Source organism: Malaya genurostris, chromosome 2 (genome assembly GCF_030247185.1).
Source record: "Malaya genurostris strain Urasoe2022 chromosome 2, Malgen_1.1, whole genome shotgun sequence".
Lineage (NCBI taxonomy): Eukaryota > Metazoa > Arthropoda > Insecta > Diptera > Culicidae > Malaya > Malaya genurostris.
Window position 1 is genome coordinate 29,425,786 of NC_080571.1, and position 23,888 is coordinate 29,449,673.

The 23,888-nt window shown below is 38.5% G+C and overlaps 1 protein-coding gene across 4 annotated transcripts in view; it reads right to left on the reverse strand.

The window, feature by feature from the left end:
* Positions 1 to 5,449: 5,449 nt before the first annotated feature.
* The window catches only part of LOC131427455 (E3 ubiquitin-protein ligase Nedd-4-like), a 34,870-nt gene continuing 16,431 nt past the window's right edge, over positions 5,450 to 23,888 (reverse strand). For 3 of the 4 annotated variants that reach the window (XM_058590655.1, XM_058590654.1, XM_058590656.1), the window contains 6 exons: positions 19,528 to 19,646; positions 19,117 to 19,429; positions 18,277 to 18,795; positions 7,107 to 7,405; positions 6,342 to 7,034; positions 5,450 to 6,273 (listed from right to left, as the gene is read on the reverse strand). In XM_058590655.1, the coding sequence (XP_058446638.1) occupies positions 6,171 to 6,273; positions 6,342 to 7,034; positions 7,107 to 7,405; positions 18,277 to 18,795; positions 19,117 to 19,429; positions 19,528 to 19,646 (2,046 nt within the window). In that variant the 3' untranslated portion in view covers positions 5,450 to 6,170. The remainder of the gene's footprint in view (positions 6,274 to 6,341; positions 7,035 to 7,106; positions 7,406 to 18,276; positions 18,796 to 19,116; positions 19,430 to 19,527; positions 19,647 to 23,888) is intronic. The other variant, XM_058590657.1, reaches the window with a different exon arrangement.

Below are 23,888 nucleotides of genomic sequence, written 5' to 3' on the forward strand. Positions count from 1 at the left end.
TGACCTTAGAAGGGCCGATTCATTGATTTTTTTTTCCGGATCTTTATGATGAATTTTACGCGAATCAGCGCGAATGAGTAATGAATTCTTATTCGACTACTCGTTTCTGAGTGCTCAATCGACCCGATTGATAATGACATTATAAATGTCATTGATATTTAACCCATTTTATGAATGTGTTAGTGTGGTTAGTGTAAAAGTTGGGCGACTTACGCCGTTTCATCACACTCCAGCTAGAGGAATGGATGATGCTGACTAAGGTAGGCCTTTCTATTAATTTCCAGCGAATTTCCACAGTTTATGCTGAAATTCTAAGAAGAACTGATTATTTACTAGTTCTGTATTTACGAAAAACTATAAGATATAAATTTCTATATTCAGTTGTATGAATTTTTTATTTAGAAATGAACTGAAAATCAGCACGAAAACGTGCAAAATCGAGAAAGAATAAGCAGAAATTGACAATTCAGTCCGCATCTTCGCACTAAATTCCGATAGATTTCCGAATCAACCGGTTGGAGGCGAAATTCATTCGGAATCGGTTGTTGCACTGGATTTCGCATTGATTCGGATTTCATACTGAATACTGATAGAATTTTTCGCCCATTCGGATTTGATTCGGAGAATTTGATCGAAAACCATTCAGCTTGTTGGTGATGAGACCCACATTATCAGATCCGAATGGATTCCGAATCGGCGAGAAATTTTTATTCGGAATTCCATGTGGAAATCATGTGGAATTCTTCTTCTTCTTCTTTTCCGATTTCGCAAATGAAAACATTATATAACTGAATATACAAATTTAAATCTTCATGTATATACGGATATACAGACATAGTAAATAACCAGTTCTCCTACATACTGTTGAAATTCGCTGGAAATTAACAAAACGGCCTACACACTTAATTTCCTTTACCGAACTCAGTAATATTTTACCGACTTTTACTCAGCTGAACGTACCGCAATCAGTTCAGTAATTTATTTATTGATGAACGTTCCGTAAAACTGAAGTTTGTTCGAGCTGTCAGTTTTTACTGCACGGAAAGATAACTGAACGTATTCTCAAAAACAACTAATTAGTTCAGTTATTCGTACAGTACAGTACAGTATGAAATCAATATTGGATATTTATTTTAATGTGTGGAATTTCGGAAAACACACACCAAAACAATTGAAATTCAAATGCATTTTGTTATTTATTTTATATATGAATATTTTTCTATAAAATGAAATCCAAACTTCGTCGAAAACATTCCCCAGTTGTTGTAAGCGTTCCGATTCCAAACAGTTCATCTGCAATGTGGCTTTTATAGTTAAACACTTTAGCTTTTATAGTTATTGTTAAGATGACATGTTGTAGAAAGAATTATATCACTTACTGAACAGTACGAATAATGAAGCATCCAGACATTGAGCTTTGTTCAAAATTAACTCCAATTTACTCATTTAACTAAAATACAAAATGGCGTACTAGATGTTTACGTATAACAATTGGATTCGGCAATTTTTACCGAACGATTCGTTAAAAGTTGATAAACTGCTGATCGTTCCGTATTATTTCTGTCAAATTTACCGAATTATTTCAAAGTGCAAACTGTTCGGTACATAATTACCAAGTTTTCGGTACATGTATTTTAGACAACCGAATTTCGGGAAAAAATTATGCGGAATACGTCAATTATTATAAGAATAGCGGACAATTCGGTTATTTAGATCAAAGTGATGATTTTTTCCACAAAAACATTACCGAACTGAAAATCCGAAAATAAGTGTGTAGATAAAGGTAAACGCTCTAGAGTAAGGATCAAATACAACTTAACGAGCTCAGCTCGTTATCTTTATTCTACCTTATAATTTCGATAGTCACTAAAGACCGTGCAGCCAGTAAGCAGAAAGGATTCATAACATAACTTGTAGTTTACATTTGAAGTTTACATTTAAAGAAAATTTATTCTCACGTTCGGGTTTAGGAAATTGCTTACCCGACCATCTCTAGTGCTGACCACGATCATTCAGCACTTTATAATCATCGAGATTATCCTGCGTACTCCTCGAATGCGAACAAACAGCAGAATATCGTTAAAAATCCTCTAAAAGCTCACTTTCATATGTGCACCGCAACCTTCACTATGGCATTCTCGAACCCTGCAGAGTGTTAGTCGGTTCGATAGCAATTCTTGTTTTGTGACATAAACAAGCTCCATAAACGGATACCAAACTGTCGTTTCTGTTAGAGAAAACCATAATAATGGATTCGAAACCAGGAAAAAACTAGACATTTCTCGTTGTTAATTTATGTTTCGACCACCATTTATCTAAAATATATAGTTCTATTCATTCTAATCGATGCGTAGAAATATCTGCAAGCAGTAGGTGTAATGATATCGAAAACTTACTTAAAATTGGTTGTGCTGTGGATGTTCAAAACCTGACCACTGGTTCTATTTTCGCACCTCTATATAGAAAACAAAAACAAAGTCCTACGTCAAAACAAGCGTTCCGGAAAGCTCACCGTAGCGGGAAAGAATTCTTCGGACTGTAATATAGAAATTCAGTTAGATTATTATCCTTTTTAGACGTAGGATAATTTGCACCCGAGGAAAAATATGATTTGCAGCAACCCACCGAAGCAACCATTAGTTGAGCGAGCTAAAAACACGGTTCTTCGACTTCACTATCGGGAAGTGAGTAAAAAAAAGATCCTGCCGAAGATTGTTTTGCCGCCCTCAAAAACTTTGCTCCCGGAGCGAAGACTTAAGACAGGTTTTGCTGATGAGAAATGTAATATCTTGCTTTCCTTATAGTTTCCTTATATTACATTTTGGTGGGGAAAGGGTTCCAATCAGCTTTTTACAGCCCTGTCCAAAACGTATTGCCCTCCCCGTTAATTTGTATCAGGCCGAATTAGCGCATGCGCGCCATATAAACGCCTCTTTCAATATGAGAAAATTATATTATTACCCAACAGTTTCTATTATTTATTCATGTTGGTTTTCTTACCTTTGGTCATAGTTAATATTCTGTTTTACCTTAATTCCAGTGTTCTATTCAATTGTGTTTCGTAAGTGTCTTTTGTTGTCCTTCTATTTTATTTCCATTCCGTACTTTTGCTGGTGTTATTTTATTCCCTGAAATGTAAAAGCCAGTTGTATGCAGTGTTGTTTTTATTCTTACCGATGTTCCATTTTGTATCTAAGATTTCCTAGGAATGTTAATTAAATTATTTTCCAATTTTCAGCTCCAGATCTATCACATTTGTTCCTGCTTTTCTTGAGTATCTTATTCTTTATTCGGGATTTCTTGTTCATGCTCAGTCATCCATTTCCGAAAAAAAGAGAGACAAAAAAGAATTAGTGTTTTTTTAATGACATCTTTGTACGGCCGGTCATGATGGTTTGACGGAAAAAAACTGATAACATGCATTTTTATTTAAATTATATTGACACTTGGGTCCCATAAGTATTGTTACAACATGTTCACATTTAGTTGTCTTCGGTTGATCCTTGACAGTGTTACCATCCGCTCAGGCACTTTTGAGCATCTGGTGTACACTGACCCACAATTGAAATGCATCACTACCAATTTGGTACAACTCACTCAAAGGCACGGTAAAATGTATATTGTATATACACACAAAAACACATACATACACACACAGTCACACACATACACACATGCATACATACACATGCATACATACATGTGATGAATACACAGTCTTTGCCTCGTCTCTAAGAAGCAATAACGCATAGCAGTAGTTCGGAAGTGGTTCAATACTGCTGTTTTAGCGAAGCAAAATGCTCCAAATTTCATGTTACTTCTGAAATTAATCTATCAAACAGAGATAACAGAGCTCACTATAACTAATGGTTCTCGTATATGAAATGACTAATGGATTTGAGATGAATGGAGGTACCGTTACCCAATTTCTATCTCTTCTAATGATCGATCGTTAGTCCTGAGCTGAAACGGTGGCCTTTATTACCATTCTTGCATGCACTTACTCTTACATTTCACTCACACATTATCTCACCCATCAGGTCCCAAACGATACATCCTCACAATACAAACTGGATGAACATCGTTTGACAGCTATCAGTGGTTTGCCCATTGGTTAAGTCATTATTATTCCGTTCTATTTTACAATATTCTATCTCATACCACAGTAATCCATTGTACACAAACCACCAATAAACGTCAAATATGGACTCGATTCACCGTTCACCTGTTGTCATCGTGTGAAACCCAATTGGGATACGTTCACTCCACTTAACTTCCACTTCACATTGGTAACAGGGACCGGTAGTATGAAAATAAAATATAAAAAGAGCTCAGTTAAGCCCTACCGGCCTCTCCAACCCCGGATGTTGGAGCGTAATGCAATCAACATCTTATTCACTCACAATCGAAAGGTATCACAGTATACGGTTTGATACAACGCATACATACATACATGTATAAATATATACAGGCACCAAGGCATACTGACGTACACACATATATACATACATACACACACATGTGTACATACATATACATATATACAAATATGTATTTCACACGCAAATATTGTAACATTGATTCACTATTTCTATTCTAATAGATTTTAACTAAATTCATTGTGCCAATAGTCATTTCATTAATAGAGCCACCATATTATTCTACCGATTACTCGACTTTCAATAAATGAATTGTGATGAAATCAAATACAAAATCTTTGCTTCATCTCTGATAAGCAATACCGCATGAAAGTAGTTCAGAAAATGTACGATATCGCTGTTATAGCGACGCGAAATACTCCTAACCTCATCTCACTCTCGAAGTCAATCTATCGAACAGACACAACAGATCTCGCTCTAACTAATGGTTTTTATATAATGGATTTGAGATGAATGGAGGTGCCGTCACCCAATTTCTATCTCTTCTATTGGTCGATCGTTAGTCCTGAGCTGAAACGGTGGCCTTTATTACCGTTCTTGCATTCCACTTCACTTATACTTCACTCACATATCACCTCATCCATCAGATCCCACACGAGCACGACACAACCTCACAGAATAAACGTCAAAGATGAACTTAATTCACCATTCAACTATTCCGTTATCGTGTGAAACCTGAGTGGGGTACGTTCATTTCGCTTAATTTCCACTTCACATCGGTAATAAGGGCCGGTAGTATGAAAATGAAACATAAAAAAGAGCTCAGTTAAGCCCTACCGGCCTCTCCAACCCCGGATGTTGGAGCGTATTGCAATCAACATCTTATTCAAATCGTTTCATGCCTCACTCAATAAACTCAATAATTAAACTAAAAGTTATAACACATATTTATATTAAATTGTAACAATAGTTAATCGTATCTGATGATGTTTGCAATACCGTCAAGCCCATCAACCACGGGAGGGGAGAAATGTAATATCTTGCTTTCGGACAAAATGATAGCTGATCAATGGAAAGCGTCGAAGAATATATGCATTTTATTAAAAATTTAATAATACATACAGGTTTCGTGCTGATTCCCCACATTATGTGCGAGTTTGTCTTATCCTATCGGCTAGTTTAATCGTATTTGTATTCTTTTCAATTTTGTACATATTCACATTTTCGACCAAATCTGGAAGCAATTCAAAATCACGTTGAACGGCATTCCAAAAATCACTGGGTTGGCCGGCATGGAATAACTTTTCAAACAGAAAAATTGCAGCGGAAACCCTCCGTAAGTGACTGGTTCCTAGCTGTCAGCGTAAATATATTTGGTTGTTCTCTAAACGCAGGACTGATTCGTTCAATCTTTCACAGCGATTGCTTCATAATCGGCAAAACGCGACACGTTCGTTTCTTGCAAGGCACTCTCACTTTTCGATGACACAGAGTTACTTCCTTCTTTCGTTAGGCGTAGTAGTTTTATCTTTGCTTATTTTTTTTTTTGTTTCCCTATTTTGGTTGAGGAGACTCGACTCGTTATGGCAGACGTCTGTTAGTTCACCTGTCAAACTCATTTTTCACCACTATTCACTTCTTATGGCTTAGTAGAAGTAGAATCGATTTGTGACTTTCTCGAATGAAGAAACTAAGCTTTGTGTAATGTGCTGCCGTGGCTGGTGTGTTTGATTAATGTGCTCTTATTGATGAGGAATGTTTGTTTTTTTTCTGTGTTCAGAGACTGTCTGTCTAGTCTACACCGGCAAATCCTTGGCTTCCCTCGATCGCTTTGACCAGTTTTTCCTTGAGCTGCGAGTAGCTTTCGTACGGTGGGAGATCCAATCGATTGAAGCTAGATTTAAAAGGAAAAAAAAGTTAGTTCTTTGAATTTACCTTAGGTCAACAGCAGTCGTAACTTACCACGTGTGTGCCCTCGGATAGTTGTTCGGAGTACCCCACTTCTCGATTGTGAACATCTGAGGTCCGTTCGATCCATACAGTTCTTTGAAGCCGTTCATCGGAACCCGAGAGGTTCCCGTCACGAATTGCAGCAACCTCGCACGCATTTCATTGCTGAACGATAGAACCGCTCGCCAGAACCACTGCACTACGACATGGTTCGCATAATAATCTCCCTTGTACAATGAGTTTCGCTTCCAGTCATTCACGTCGATGCTCTGGATGCCACACATCAACAGTTCCAGTTCGTTTTCGTCGAAGATCTTCAGCAGATTCAGGGGTACCAACGAGCCGAATCCATCCAGAAATGCTTGCATTTGGTTTTTCACTCGAGCCGCAAACCGCCACTCGATCACCATTTTGATATACTCATCTTTGTTCTCGTTCGTCACCTCGATGTCGGCTCCGTTCGGTTTCAGCTCCCGTTGACTAGTGGTTCCGAAACTTTCCTCGTCCACACTGAAGGTCAACATCAGTTCGGACGGATCGTTTTCCTTGATGTACAGCAGCGAGTTGTAGTACTCGGTGTCCACCGATTCCATGTCGTTCAGATCGATTTGTTTCTGCAGCATCATTTTGTAGAATGGCCGTATGAAGAAGGCATCCAGCAGCTTACCGTGATAGACGGCCATTCCGGCAATTCGACCGATGAATCTAGCAAATTAAAAAAAAGCAAAACCGTTATCTTAACGAGGAATGATGTGGCGTCACAAGCAGAAAACTTACTTGAAGTAGTTCAAATGCTCCTCGTTGCACAGCCCACTGTTGGGATTAATCTGCAGTGTGTAGTTATCCATGGCCGAGTACTCAAATAGACCGTAGTACGGATTGAACATCTCCTTCGACAGCAGGTAGAACCATTCTCGTGCCAGCCCACCGTAATCCAACCCCGCTTCGCCTTCGAACTCCACCCAGAGTTTGGTTTTCAGTAGATCGACTTTGGTTACCGAGTTGATGATTCGGTAGGAATCCTCCAGGATCGATGTACGCCTAATTTTGATATCGATTTTGTTCGGAACGTTGGCCTGCGGCGATCAAATGATGTAGGTTATAAATTATTGAAAAAATAACAAAACGAAATAGTTATTTAAGGATTTTGGTACCTCAAGGGTACCGGTTCGTGTTGAGTGCTTAAGGCTATTTTTATTTGTTTTACGTTTCGTCTTCGACTCATCAGTGCGATAGCAGCTTACGCTAAAATAACTATAATGACAAATTTCGTGCCAAATCGTATTCGAAGTTAGCAGCACCCTTGGCTGATTTTAACAAAACTTTCTGGACATGTAGATTTTGCACATGTACTTTCTGGACAATATTTGCGATCGAACCCTTACAGAAAACAGACTTGACAGTGTTGATATCAACAAACAAAAACAAATTGTAAAATATATGCAAATAGAAATGAATATTGCCTTCTGGACGTTGAACATGATAATCATATTTTTATTTCTTTGGTGGACTTAAAAGAAAATTCATTATAGCATACACTTGAATTTTTTCAAATTGATCTAGACTGTCTTTTGAAAACGGACCAAACTCTGATTACAATTTTCTTTTTTCATATTCGAAAAATGATAAATACTACAAAATAGTGTCAGTACTAGCGGTTTTGAAAAAAATCACTGTCGATCTACAAAAAAAAAACGCAATGGAACTCATTTTGTGGGGAGATTTTTACAGAACCTTCTATCGCTAGTTGCCTGATATTTGCAAAAAATATCCACTTCAAGAGAAAAGGTTTCAGAGAAAAAAAATTTCTACTTAAAAGATACGATTTGGCGGAAAATTCGTGTAATCGAATACTACACTGAAAAAATCGTTTTTTTTTTTAAATTGAAGCAGATTTATTAAGAAACACCTTTGATTAAATTTTGTCGAACGTCCAAAAGGGGTATTTTGAGGCAAAATAGTTTTTCGTTATAATTTTCATTTTGCTTCGCCGCTTTAAGCGTCGGTATAAAAAGTTTATCACCGGAACCGGAAGTGGGATGAAATGCAGGAGTTTTGTATGAGACTTTAAGACTATTCATTTAAACCATAGTTTGTAAAAATCGGTCACATATCTCTGAGGAAAGTGAATGAGTACTACATGGAATGAGAAGTCTCGAGCCTAACAAAAAAAAATCGATGTTTTACCGTGAAAACTTTTGTATTCTTCAGTATAATCTCCATCTAGAGCGATACACATCGGTCCTCCAACATTTTGATATCATTTGAAAAAAACCTGTTTTAATCCACCTAGTGGTGTAATGATGCCTTTCTCATGTACATATAATATTGCGGTATTCTATTCAAAAATTTTCTCTTCGATTTTTGAAAGAAACCAAGTGATTGTTTATGCATAACATACAGAATAAAACAGTGCTTTGATTGCGTAAGCCATCCTTAAGAGAACGACACTTCCGGCACCGGAATCCGAGAACCGGTATAATCGAAGTCGGTTCGTACGGCCACCAACTAACATGACACACAAACTCACCGTGTCCTATTCTTGGATACTTCTGATTCCACTGTATTTTTCGACACATCCATGAGAGAAGAGATTCGTGGAATTCCGGATCACGTACGCCCTCAAGTGGCCCCCAATATTTTTTATAACAAATTCAGAACAGTCAACTGTGAAAAGATATTCTACACTGACGGATCATACATCAACGAGTCCACAGGCTTCGGCATCTTCAATCAAAACATCACCGCTTCTTACAAACTCAGTGATCCATCTTCAGTTTACGTCGCAGAACTAGCTGCCATTCAGTACACTCTTGAGATTATTGAAACCTTGGCCAAAGATCATTACTTCATTGTCACGGACAGTCTAAGTTCAATAGAAGCTCTCCGGGCAATGAAGCCAGGAAAGTATCCCCCCTATTTTCTGGGGAAAATATGGGAACACTTGAGAGCTTTATCTGGACGGTCTTATTTAATATCCTTAGTCTGGGTCCCTTCACATTGTTCCATTCCAGGCAATGAACAGGCAGACTCATTGGCTAAAGTGGGCGCATTAGAAGGTGATATTTATGAAAGACCAATATGCTTCAATGAATTTTTCAGAATCTCTCGTCAGAAAACTCTCGAAAGTTGGCAAACTTCATGGAGCAATGACGAACTGGGACGATGGCTACACTCCATTATCCCTAAGGTATCGACGAAACCTTGGTTCAGGGGGATGAACGTGAGTCGCGATTTCATTCGTGTTATGTCGCGGCTCATGTCAAATCACTACACCTTCAACGCACATCTCCGGCGTGTTGGGCTCGCGGAGAGCGGTCTCTGCACCTGTGGCGACGGTTATCAGGACATCGAGCATGTCGTGTGGTCGTGCGTAGAGTATCACGACGTCAGGTCGGAGCTACTGGAATCCCTTAGGGCCCGAGGTAGACCGTCCAATGTTCCGGTTCGGGATGTGTTGGCGAGTCGGGATAGTTTATATATGCTTCTCATATACCAGTACCTTAAACACATTAATATACAAGTGTAATCCGTAGTTTCCTCTCTCTTGTCGAGGCTAAGAATAATCTTCACCTACAGGTTCGAGACTAACATTCGCCCGATTCTCCAAATCCCTCGCCTGTCCACCATCTCTGTATAAAATAACAAGATCTTTTTGCTGTCACTAACTTCTTCGTTCCCCCTTTCTCCGTTTCTCCACCATCTCGATGTCAACTAATTAGATCTTTATCGTGTTTGGTCATTCGTTCTCATACCCCCTTTTTCATCCCGTTTTCCACAAAATTACTTCTCTATACTTCTTTCATTCTCTTAGGCAAAGGCATCGCCCACGGGAAAACTGCTTCAATCGATGAACAACATGCGGGCCACCCGCTGGGTCTCTGTGACCTGGGGGTGTTTCCCGCGGACCCATTGAAACGTATAATCGTCATCTGGAAGAAACTAATGCCATATTTAATCCACCGACCATTGCCGATCGCCAGCTGCAGACTGAATCTGCAGAATCGACCATTGCGACCGGAATTCGCCACTACCCTAATGATAATACCCTAGTTTTAAGTTAGTTTTAATTTAAAATAAGAAAATGCCCTTGGCATCTAAGAGCTTAAGCAGTGTGCCTTCAAATATGTTACTATTGAATAAAAAAAAAAAAAATGACACACAAACTCTTCTAGTACGCACCCTATAACTCAGGATTCGGAAGTCGGATCCGGATGAAATTCAGGAATTCCGTATGGGACCACGAGACCTTGCATTTGAATCTAAGTTTGTGGAAATCGGTCAAACCATCGCTGAGAAAAGTGAGTGAGATCCATTTTGGTATATATGACCACTATTTCTGGTACTTCCGGAACCGGATACCGGGAACCAGGATAGCCGGAATCGGTTTGTTTAGTTGCCTACTGATAATGACTATCGATTTGTGTAGTTTTGAGACCAGTTTAGAAAAATTTTCACGTTTTTTGTTTCGCCGGTTTAAGTGACGGTGTACAATATTGAACACACTTTACCCTATAATTCCGGAACCGGAAGTAGGATCCGGATGAAATTCAGGAATTCCGTATGGGACCACGAGACCTTTCATTTGAATCCTAGTTTGTCAAAATCGGTTCAGCCATCTCTGAGAAAACCTAGTGAGATTATTTGACACATACACACACACACACACACACACACAGACAGACATTGCTCAGCTCGATGAACTGATTCGAATGGTATATGACATTTGGCCCTCCGGGCCAATTTTCACTAGTCGGTTTTTCAAGTGATTGCATAACCTTTCTATATGAGAAAGGCAAAAAACAGATCTGTCAAGGCCTTCAAAATAGGCTACCGTTTCTGCAATGACCTCAGCATTCGACAAAAATTTATTTCCCTGGAGAAACCTTTTCAGGTTTGGAAATAGATAATAGTCGCTGGGGGCCATGTCTGGCGAATACGGGGGATGGTGGGGGACTAATCCTTACCGCAAATCTTTCAATTTCATCGTTGCTTTTTATCAGGACACGAGACTCGTATTATTCCATAGCTTTATGAAAACTAGAGTTTGTCTGACACCAAAGTCCAGTGGGTAGCTTGTCATGAAATTTGGTAGGCCCGGGACTTTCCATTCCTTGTAGTAGTTTGAAATTGAAATTTTTACACAAATCATCCTGTAATTCCGGAACCAGAAGTCGGATTAAAATTAAATTCAGAATACATTGCATGGGCCTACAAGATATTTCATTTGAATCTGTTTGTTAAAATCGTGGAAGCTGAGTATACAAAAATGTTACATACATCTATACATTCTGCGTACTCGACAAACTGACACTCGGCTCTTCGGACCTTGGTTCAAGAACCGATTTCTACAAAAGCAAAGCCTTGGTATTACATTCCTGTAGCGGAATTTGACCTTCTGTTTCAACAGACTTCGCAGCCGATTCAGAGTGTACAGAACCATTGCATGATTCTACTGACACTACGAATCCTTCCAGGTCGGGCCTTGAACATACGACAACTGGTTTGTAAAACCAGCGCCCTATGCATTGAACCGCCAACCCAGGACAACCGATTTCTACAGTGATTGCCTAATCTTTATATATCAGAAAGGCAACTAAGTTCAGTTTGGACAAGAACAAGTTTTAGTTAGAAAAACTTTTTTTTCCAAAACTGCGCATCTCCAATATATGGAAGAGACAAATTTTCATTTCAATGTAGGATTTGATTATTAATTTATCATAATTTTTATCCGAAAACTTGACTAATTTTTAAACATCACTAGTAATATACTTATATGAAGAATTCAACATTTTTCGACTATAACCATATGAAAAAAACCTTCCTCATCCACCTAGTGGTGTGACAAAGCCTTTCTCTTGCCATTTTTATAGTCTCAATAAAACATTTGTAAGTTTCTATCCTCGACCATTAGTATTGTGACCATGTCAAATAACCTAATAGTAGTTTTCAAACGAGTCTAGTTCTTTCGAAATCGATTGTTTAATCTTCGAAATAATTTGTTGCATTAAAAAACACTGGTATTTATCGGTTACGTCACGTATAACATTACATCTCTCAAGCCGGAAATGTTCGCCATAACGCTTCCAAATTTGATTGACACAATTAAGTCATCTTCGAGAAAATTCAGTCGATGAAAAATGTGCGGTCAGTCGGTTACGTCACTTATACTATTATCTTTTCAGAACCGGAAGTGTCAGCCGTTTGATTTTCGAACGTCATCCAAAAACACAGTAGTAACTTTCAAACGAGCCTAGAAATCGGCTAAGCTATATCTGAGGAAATTTAGCGGTTAAAAAACAACACGTTTTGTCGCTTACGTCACTTATACCATTATACCTCCGGAACCAGAAGTGACAGCCATTTGATATTCGATCTTGATCCAATATCTAATTAAAGGTTAAGCTTGTTGAAATCGGCTCAGTTATCTTGGCGAAAATTGAGCGTTAAAAAGGCGGGTGGATAATGTCAGAGACATTACTGGATGATGTGAAAATGAATAAAACTGACATGCTTTTTTACGTACACTATTTTTTTCAATTTGAGCGAATTCTATACATATTTATTATTGAAGAGGTAAACAAATATAATAGGATTTGAAATAATTGTATTTTTCATAATACTGTAAGTGAAATGATGGCGACGACCATGTAAAAAAATCACCATTCGGGACGTGTCTAAACATATTTAATAAATTGTAAAACATACAGCAATGTATAAATCATAAATTAAAAATAAGAGGGTAAAATAAAAAAAATTCATCAGAATCTCCTCGGTTTTGGCTGTTTGAATTTGAAAACTAGAAATTTTTAGAAATATTTATAAAAGCATGTCATGAGATTCATAATAACTGATCGGATTCGTCAACTCATAAAGTTGAAGTGTATTGATATGAATAGCCAAATTTTTACTACTCGTATTGGTAATAGGAGCTACCATGTATTTGAGTATTTAAGAGTTTTTAAGGAATTACATAGATGTATAGGTGATCAGTCGACAAAAACAAGTATCACAAGATCGCCTTCATATCTCTCGCCTATGAACCGAATGAGCAGTACACAGATCTTGCCAACGATTTTGATTTGTAACGAATATTAAACAATCTCGCGATAGGCGAGAAAATCAAATATGAAAGCATTTTGGTTATAAACTGAATGAATGAATTGACCGTCTTAAACAACATGCACAAATCCCTTCATATTAGACAATTAAAATACTCATGATCTTTACCCATACATAGTTAGTACCTGTTTTACTAGTGAACAAAACGTGTCGTAAGTCCACTGCGTTCAATCACTGAATATTCGAAAATTCGCTTTTCCGCACCTCATTTTGACACTGAATTACTCCTTAATGCTCATTCATACCAAACACTTATGTTTCCAGTTATTTGTGGTTATCTCATACTTCTGAATACTTTTACTTTTACTTTAATGGTGCACATCCCGTCTTCGGAACAACCGAACGAATTGTAGATTTCCAGAATACTCGATCTTGAGCCGCCGTTTTCCAGTCACTCTGTACTTCCACTGCGCGTGCATCCTCTTCGATTGCGCACAGCCAGCGAGTGCGAGGTCTACCCCGCAGTCGACGACCTCTCTGAACATCACGTAGGCCATTCTCTCTTCCGGTATTCTTGCTACATGTCCAGCCCACTGTAGTCTGCCGTGTTTTATAAGCCTTTCAATGTCCGCATCTTTGTATACTTGGTACTGCTTACGGTTCATGCGTCTGCGCCATTGTCCATTCTCTTCTTTACCGCCGAGTATTGAGCGCAGGATTTTCTCTCAAAGACGCCGATTAAACGAACATCTGTTTCCTTCAACGACCATGCTTCATGGCCGTATAGGACAACAGGTAGTATGAACGACTTGTATAGGGCAAGTTCGGTGCGTGTGTGCAAGCTACGAGACTTCAGCTGGTTACGGAGCCCATAGAAAGCCCTATTAGCAGCTTCAACACGCCTTTTTACCTTTTTACCTCGCGGCTCATATCATTCTCGCATGTCACTAGTGTCTCAAGATATATGAACTCGTCAACAACCTCGTATTGTACCCCATCAATCACCACCTCGGATACTACACCGTTTGGGCTGCCTCTTTCTCTACCAGCCACCATGTACTTAGTCTTGGTAGAGTTTATCGTCAACCCTATTCTCGCAGCTGCTTTCTTAAAGGGCACAAAAGCCTCTTCTACAGCTCTACGATCAACACCAATAATATCAATGCCGTCCGCAAAACCAGGAAGCATGTGAGTCTTATTGATGATGGTACCGTTTCTATGCACGCCGGATCTTCGTATGGCACCTTCGAGCGCTATATTGAACAACTGATTAGAGAGCGCGTCGCCCTGCTTCAATTCATCTAACGTCACGAAAGGATCGGATGTCGTACCAGCTATCTTGACGCTTGATACCGATCCATCGAGCGTCGCACGGAATCAGTCAGCTTTGTCGGAAAGCCATGTTCTAGCATGATCTGCCACAATTCGTTACGTTTTACTGAGTCGTACGCAGCTTTGAAATCTACAAACAGATGATGAGTCCGCAAGTTGTGCTCCCGAAACTCATCGAGAATTTGTCGCAAGGTGAACATCTGGTCCGTCGTTGAACGTCCTTCTCGAAAGCCGCATTGGTATTCGCCGACAAAGGATTCTGCCATTGGACGCAGTCTGCTGAACAGAACTCTAGAATGTACCTTGTAGGCGGTATTGAGAAGTGTTATGCCTTCTGAATATCTTATCATAAAATTCTGAACATATTCCTGATTGTACGGAGAAGAAATTATGTTGCTACCTTAAATACAACTAGAGATATTCACGATTAAGTTCTACCCATTCTTGTACAGGGTAAACTTTGGAAAGATGCCCCATAGTGAAGGAAGTCGACAAAAATCTTTGAAAAGTGCACACAAACATACACAAACACTGACATTTTCCGATCTCGTCGAAGTCTATAGAGAAAGGCCAATAGAGATTAAAATTTTTTAAATATATCTAGCCACCTCGAATTGCAACATTTAAATTCAAAAATTTGACTGATTTTCGACTATAATTGTTTAAAAAAATTTGGAAAAAAAAAGTTTTATCAATTTTGGTCTAGATCAATTTTGGAAAATCGATCAAAACCCGTCGCAAACGCATGAAAAACTTGCAAAATCTCTCGAAGTTACTCATAGAACCATCAGCCAACGTATAACTGCAATGGGAATGGTCCGAAAGGTAGCCAATTGGATGCCGTATGAATTGAAGCCAAGGAATGTCGAACTCCCTTTATTCACGTGCGTACAACTGCTTTAACGGTACAAAAGAATAGGTTTTTTCCGTCAAATTGTTACTGATGATGAACAGTGGATCCATTGCGATAATCCAAAGAGTCGGACAACGATGCATCATCATCATCGACGACCGTTCAGAATGTTATGGACTGAAGGTTATTATCTGTATCTGTTGGAATCAGCTGTGTGTGGTTCGGGGGAAGTCTACCGACTAAAAAGGCCACACGACACCGATAAACACAACAAAGTAATTTTGCAACATGACAATGTTCGCCCACACAGCCGATAAAACACACTTATGTCGTTTTCGCTTGAGAAAACTGAAACTGACCTAGGGTAGTTTAATCAAACAAACACTTTTCATGAAACTGTGTTGATTTTGCGCTTAGCAACTAGCAAACCTGATATAAAAGCCAGGTTCGAAACTGACTTGATTTTCAGTTCAACAACGTTGAAACTAGGTTCAAAACTGGCTTCAAACAAACGGTTTGACATCAATTAGAGTGGAAACTGGGTTAGGTTTGGCATCAAGCGTAAACGACATTCGAATCGCTCAAATGGGTAGTCCTATCGCATCCACCGTACAACCTAGACATTGCTCCTCCGATTAGTATTTGTTCCGGTTGATGCAGTTTGGCCTGGCTGACCAGCACCTCTTCAACTAAACCGGTCGAATTTTTGAAAAGGGTATCCGTGAATTGCCAGAAAGTTGGGAAAAAGTAGACGCTAGTGATGAACAATATTTTGAATTTATTTTGTCGTGAATACGACTTACTTTACTACGGGGTGCCTTTTCAAAATTAGCCATATGGAAGAATGGGCAGAACTTAATCGTGAATATATCGACTTGTATTGAAGGCAGCAACATAATTCTTTCACTATTTCATCAAAAATATGTTCAGGAATTTAGGGTAATATTTTGAACAGTGTGAGATAACCTCAAACAACTCAAAAATTAAGTTTTCTGAAAATTTTAAAACAACGCGGAAAACTCTTCACTTTTGCTTGGGGTTTTCGCGCAAGGACGACGATTTTGAGGTAGTCAGGCACATATCTTCAACTGAACGTTATAAAAGGGGAACCGTGGTCAAAAATCGATCATTTCTTCTTGTGCGTTGGATGGAAGCAGACGTCGATGCCAGAAGACGCATTCAAACAGCGGCATCGGAGAGCGCACCTTTTGCGTGGTTAAAAACCTCAAACGCTCAAGTTGTAGTTCTAATTTGCCTTCCGGTCGTCAAGGCGAGAAGACGCATTAAACCAGTTTCGCATCATTTGGCACTGCGAGCGGATGTGTTGCGGTTTGTACGCAAAGCTAGTTTCAACTCAAACAAGAGCGATTGCATCATACAACAGAGCTTCTGGTCGTTTGCAATGGAGAGAAAGAAAACGAAAAACGAAAAGTGGACAACATTATATAAAATCACCCGTTCTAATGGCTCTAAATGGTATCTAAAGAACTATTAAGATTACTTCTTTGCAAATCGAAGGTAAAAATCATCAGTTTAGTGAAAATCAAAAAAAAATTAATTTGCTTCGTGCACTTTTCGCTGTGCGAAAATCGTCCGAACTGTGCTAAATATCGTAGAGAAAAAAAAGGCAGAAATGAATCCTGTACAGCATCTTGATAGTTCCTTCCATTGAAATATGCAAATCCGAAATGAGATAATCGACGTCAAAAGTTTCACAATTCACACGAATTCGAATTCGAAAGTATAAAGAAATCGTGTCAGTTTTATTCGTATTCACGACATCCAGTTATGTCTCTGACATTACACACCCGTTCTTTTTTTTTTGTCAATAATGTTTCAAATTTCTGAAAAAAGAACAGCTCGAACTTTATACCAATAATAGAACGAGATACATTATAGTTTCATTTTAAAAATTTATTGTAGTAAATATGAATAAAATAAATCATTATATTTTACACTGAGACTTAAAAAAATTTGAGATTTCCGAAATGAAATTGTCTTTAAAATACATGACATCTGGTTGACATCTGGTGCAATCTCAAAACAAATTTTTTTAAACCGACTTGACAACTTTTGGGAGAATTTAAGACCGCGTAACTTTGGAAATCCGCGTAGAAAAAATGCATGAAACGTTGTTGAATTTATTGTTGAATCTACGAAAAAAAACGTGTAACTTCGGAAATCCGCGTAAAAAAGCCGCGAAAAAAACCACATTAAAAACTCGCGTAAAAAAAGGCCTCAGTGTATGGCACATTTTTTATTCAACACACTGTCAATTTCCAAGCCCTATTGGAAAATATGTCTATAATTTTTTTTTCAAAATTGTTCAAATTCATTTGAGTATTAATTAAATGAAAAAAAATCTGAATTTATGAACATGATTGTAAATAAACTTTTGTTTATTCATATATGTTTACGCATCAATTCAATTCTATTAATTTGATTTCAGTGAGTTCTACAATCGTATTTTTGCTGTTTTTAAAACTGCAACTGATCTAGAATTCAACGATTTGTTTTTATTTTTTGTTAAGGCGTAACTAGCCGTCTTGAGCTAGTTTTAATATGATCAGTATCTAACGGGGAAAACAGATTGGAAAACTGACGTATGAACACCGCAGAGACGGGACATAAAACACTGCTAATGCACTGATGAGCCGAAGACGAAACTTGCAACAAATAAAAAAACAATGAAAAACTCACCGGCTTCTTTAGCTGACTCTTGAGATACTCGTACTTCTGTTTGTAGTCCCTCGAATAGGGCACAACCTGGCCGGCGATCTTAGGATTCGACAACCGCGGATCGTCCCACTGGGTTGCCCGGGTGTTGTGATCTATGAAGAAAGTTCTACCATCGCTGTGCACTCGTTCCTCCCATCCTTCCGGCAGGGGACCCAGTTCGTCTTCCTGCCGTGCGTTTGGACTACCTACGCCACCAGCGGCACCAGCGCTAGTCGCACCACCACCAACCGAGGAATTACTGTTCAACAAGGCACCAGGAATGGAACTAGCCACTCCCGTTCGGGGATCTACCCAGGAGGTTTTCTTGCTGATGTGGTCGATGAAGAACAACCGTCCATTGGCGGCAAACTGCATGGTCCAACCGGGTGGAAGTCCCTCGGAACTAGGCAGCTGTGATTGCTGATTAGCAGCTTCCGGATTCGGTGAACTAGTGAAGGATGGACTAGCATCGGCCGCTCGAGTAGCTGAGTTATCCGACGTCTGAAAGTAGCAAGAGAACATAGGTTTACTTATGAGATTGAGCTTAAATCCTGCAGTCTAAACCAAAAACCATCACCCAGCATTCGGTTACAAGTGAACTAACAATAAGTTTTATTAGATTTTTTTTTTCAACATCCAACCAGGTTCGTACTCGTTAGAACCGTTCGGTGCATTAGTAAGTGCGAATAGAAGCGACCCGCAACCACAAAACGTTTCAGTTAGGAGATAGCGGAGCAGTGGAGGGTGTGCTTTGTTATAATGTAGAAGTCAATCAGAGAAACGCAAGCAGAACGCTTGAAGACAGAACAACTGAGCTACTACCTCCGGCGGTTGACCTTCCTCGCTGGGCTGCTGATTATTCACTAATGCCATGCCGTTCAACCAGTTGTTGTTGTCTTCCACCGTGGCATTGTTTTCCGGAGAATGTCGTCCATTCGCTGTCGGTTCCCGAGTCGAGGAACCATTCGGAGGTTGTGGCGCAAGCCGTCGGACACTAGTTGGAGTGGCTCCGACCGAAGCCGTCGGTGATGACACTACCGGGGGTAACGGGGCGGGCCGTGTTGGTCTGCTGCTGCTGCTACCGCTGGTACCATTCGAGAGAGATGTAGACGAGGGCGACGGAGACAGGCCACCTCTTTGAATTTTAGATCCACAAATAAAAGATATTGAAAGAAAGGGATTTTGTAAGAGCATTTTGATGATTTGAAACATTTCAGTGACGGGATGGACAACCTGCTGTTATTATTGTTGGCGATGTTGGACCCGCTGGCATTCAGAGAGCTGACGGAACCGCTGACCGATCGATCCAGTAGCAGACTAGCGTTACTGTCGGATGTGATGCTTAGTGTATCCTGCGGGTGTGAGGGAAAATAAGATGATTTTGCATTTATTTTTATCTGTACATGCCACGAGGCACTAAGTGTGTTTATTAAGGTGCCAATCAAAAAAAGGATCATCTTTAATTTCTTGTTGAAATATGTCCTTTTTTGAAATTTTGAGCTAAACCGAACATGGGTAAATGATTTGAAAATTCTGAGCTAGAAAAATCACCACATGAAATATCCAAAGCCCAAAACTGTTCAATTCTGTAAAGTGCAGTAGTATATCTATATTCGAAACTGGCCGACAACGGTAATGATCATTCAATTCAAACTCAACCATGAAGCGTCGAGATCTGGTGTTATTCGGAAAAACAGTTAGAGAAATAGTTGAAGTAGTTTTATTCGTGACGATCGAGATTCTGTAATTTTGAAAAGTATTTCTTATTTTGATAGATTTAAAGAGAAAATCCGATGTCTTCCTTTATTTTGAAACTAATGAAGCAATCATAATTCGTTTAGTTTAACTTGAAACGCGTTTTAAAGTGAGGCTAGGCTTGAGGTTCCGTACCAGAGCTTAAAATTGTCACGCATTCTCAAAGAAAGAAACCATTCCAACAGTCTCATTAACTGTCTCATTCGTAAATGACCGACACCAGAACAAACGAAGAGAGATGAAGCATTTTTGTTTCTCATCGAAAAAAGGAGAGAGTATAGTTGCCAGCGTCACTCTTTCCTCAATGACAAGACAAACCCAAACTAACGTCTTCAGTAATAATTACACCCCAGAACCTACTAAACTACTACAGATTCGAGCAGCAACAGGTAAACATCATTGTGAAACCTTTTTCTATCATTTTCGAATCTCAAAGCTTCGGTTGAATATCTACACTACATACGATGGGATTTTTTTTAGCTGTCTAGTAACCCCGTGTACACTAAGGCAATTGGCAGATGTTGGCGTGGTTTCAGTTACTGGACCCAAAGCTATTGATCTGCATAAACCATTGCAAGATACCTTAGATAACTTGTCCGATTGGGCTGTTCATCTTGGTATCGAATTCTCTGCGGAGAAAACAGAGTTAGTCGTCTTTTCAAGAAAGCATGATCCCGCGCAGCTTCAGCTCCATATGAAGAGAAGAATGATCCAACAGGTTTTAACTTTTAAATACCTCGGGGTGTGGTTCGATTCCAAATGCACGTGGGGAGGACACATTAGGTTTCTGATAACAAAATGCCAACAAAGAGTAAATTTTCTTCGAACAATAACAGGATCTTGGTGGGGTGCTCATCCGGAAGATCTAATAAAATCGTATCAGACAACGATACTTTCGGTGATGGAATATGGATGCGTTTGCTTTCGCTCCGCTGCAAACTCTCATATTATCAAACTTGACCGAATTCAGTACCGATGTTTGCGAATTGCCTTGGGCTGCATGCATTCGACACATACAATGAGTCTTGAAGTTCTGACGGGAGTTCTTCCATTAAAGGATCGTATTTGGGAGCTTTCGTCGCGACTGCTAATAAGATGTGAGGTACTGAATCCCCTAGTTATTAATAACTTCGAAAGGCTAGTTGAGCTTCAATTTCAAACAAAATTTATGACAGTATATTTTAACCATATGTCACAGGAAATCAACCCTTCAAGATATATTCCTATCCGTGACACCCTCCTAAATGTCCCTGACTCAACTCTATTATTCGACACATCCATGCAGCGCAAAGTGCACAATCAAAGTTTTGAATTTGATCCCAGCATGTAGGTTCTAGATTTTGGAAATTAATTCTAAAACAGAAATTTGGAAATGAACTCTGAAACTGAATTTGGGAATAAAATTATAAAACAAGAAATTAAATTTAAAATTCTAAATCAGAGTTCTGTATTCAAATTCCGAACATAAACTAAGGTACTCAATTCTAGTCAAGAAATCAGTCCCAAATTGGGATTCAAATTTAATTTCCAACCTGTAATCTGAAACTAAACCTAAAATTAGTTCAAATTCAGTTCTCGAATCAAGATCCAGTATTCTGAAGCTGAATGCGATTACTTTTAATCTGTTGTTGCTTCTACTGGTTGAAGGCGACTGATCGCCACGACGTCCGACAGGCGAATGAGAGCGCGACCTGAGCGCAGAAGATCTGTCATTGATGCTGTTTGTGGAAAGTCCTCACCAAGACGTCTAGTTCAGTCCAAAGCAAAGAAGAAATGATCGGTTTTCGACCATGGTATTTTCAGTTAAGGCTAAACCCAACCTAGCAATGATAGTAGTTTTAGCAGAAAATGGATTAGTCTCAGCTTCAAGTGAAAACGATATAATGATTGAATCATGTCTGAACTCACCTTCGAATCAAACTCACACGACCCTTCCTTTGGGGCGTCTCATGTGAGACCGAAGCATTAGTAAAATTTTCGCTCATATTTATATTTATAAAATATATTACATTTAAATATTTAATTGAAAACACATGGTTCTAAACAGTAGGTGACTAAGGTGTGTAGTTTCAATTCCTGGCAATTTTTAAAAAAGATTTTTGAATTTCTAATTTACACTCGTATATAGAAAACAAAGATTTGTTCTAATTGAAATGAACCTGGAACCTGAAATAAAATATCACAACATCCTAGAGTAAATAAAGATTCGAAATTATTTCAGATACTACTATTGGGAACAACTATCCAGAAATTTCCAGTCTCATCTCGATTCGAAAATTTTACAAATCCCAGAGTCGATTTTCGTTAAGAAAAAAAAATTGAACTCGATGTTTCGTGCAATTCTAAAATAGTTGGCTTCAAAAATTGTGGTTTTGAGTAGCTTAATTATTTGAGCACTACCGCGTTACGAAATTAGAGATGACCCCTTTCCATAGGCAACCTAGTATTCAGTGAAATACGATGTTTTGGAGAATAGATAGTTGATATCATCACAAAACAAAATCTAGCCAGATCCAGATTAGTCATAGATGTTTTGGAGTATTCCAAAATACAAGTTCGGAGTTTAGATATAATATTTAGTTCCAGAATGCAGATCTAAAATTCATAATTCTGAAGTTGAAATCCTAAATCAGAGTTCTTGATTCAACATAAATTAAATAGTTAAATTCAGTATAAGAATCTAGTCAATAAATTAGTTCCAGAATCCAGATCCGATATTCAGAAGTTGAATGCAATCTCTGATAATCTGTTGTTGTTGCTGCTGATTCAGAAGCGAATAGAGAGCAGACCTGAGCGTTCAAAACCAGGCAGATTTTTTCTAAGTGTCGGTTTTGCACTATACGTTTTGTGCGATGATTCGTTCAATTCAATCGATTGAAATTTTGCGCGTCATAGTTTGGCACTGAATTGCACCTTTATGCTCGTTCATACCAAACATTTTTAAAGATTTCAATTTTGAGTTATTTGTGGTTATTTCATACTACTGAAAATTTTATCATAAATTGCTGATCATATTTTCGATAAAATGAAGCAAAAATAAGTACAACAAGAGACACAAGATGAGTTTCCTGAATTCCAACCGACATTGAAGATGACGGTACCAAATATAATCTTCAAAGTTGTACATAAAACTATTCCAATTTATTCTTTAGGTCATTTCATGGCCATATGAACCGTTTTAGGTTTCAAACAATCTTTTTTAACGGTAATTTATTCTCAAACGAATGTTAGGCCTGACTTTTTAGATGAAATATCAAGTTTGATCAATTTTGCAGCAACATTTGATGAATAATTGCTTACATTTTATGAAAATCCTATTTTGCGGGTTTATTTATAATCGGCATGTAAATCTTTATATCGCAATAATTTCTGCAAGAGGAAATCCATATAAGAATGTGTTTGTTGCTAATCAAAGGTTTCAGTGGAAGTATGCTGAAACTGAAATATTTTGTCTCGAGCAGTTTTAGACTAAGATAGTCGCTTTTCTTGAATTGCAATTTTAAGCAGAATGAACTGATTGGTTTATTTTTCAACCATATGGAAGATTTATTGATTAAAATCAGGAAAAGAAGTGCCGGAATTTGTTTTTACGCACATTACATTTGACATTGCTCATACGCTTGCAAAGAGTCTTGCTCCATAATTAGCGCAAAAGAAATGGAACCATGTTCGAATGGGTTGTCTGTTGGTTTGAACCTTGCGTGAGACATAATCCTGCTAGCTGAGAATCAAGGTATTGTCTCGAAGCTTTACGACTTGCAGTACTGAATAATTGATGTTGAAATGATTTTAGAAGACTGTTTGTATATTTCGCTACATACAATGAACGTTTTTGAAAA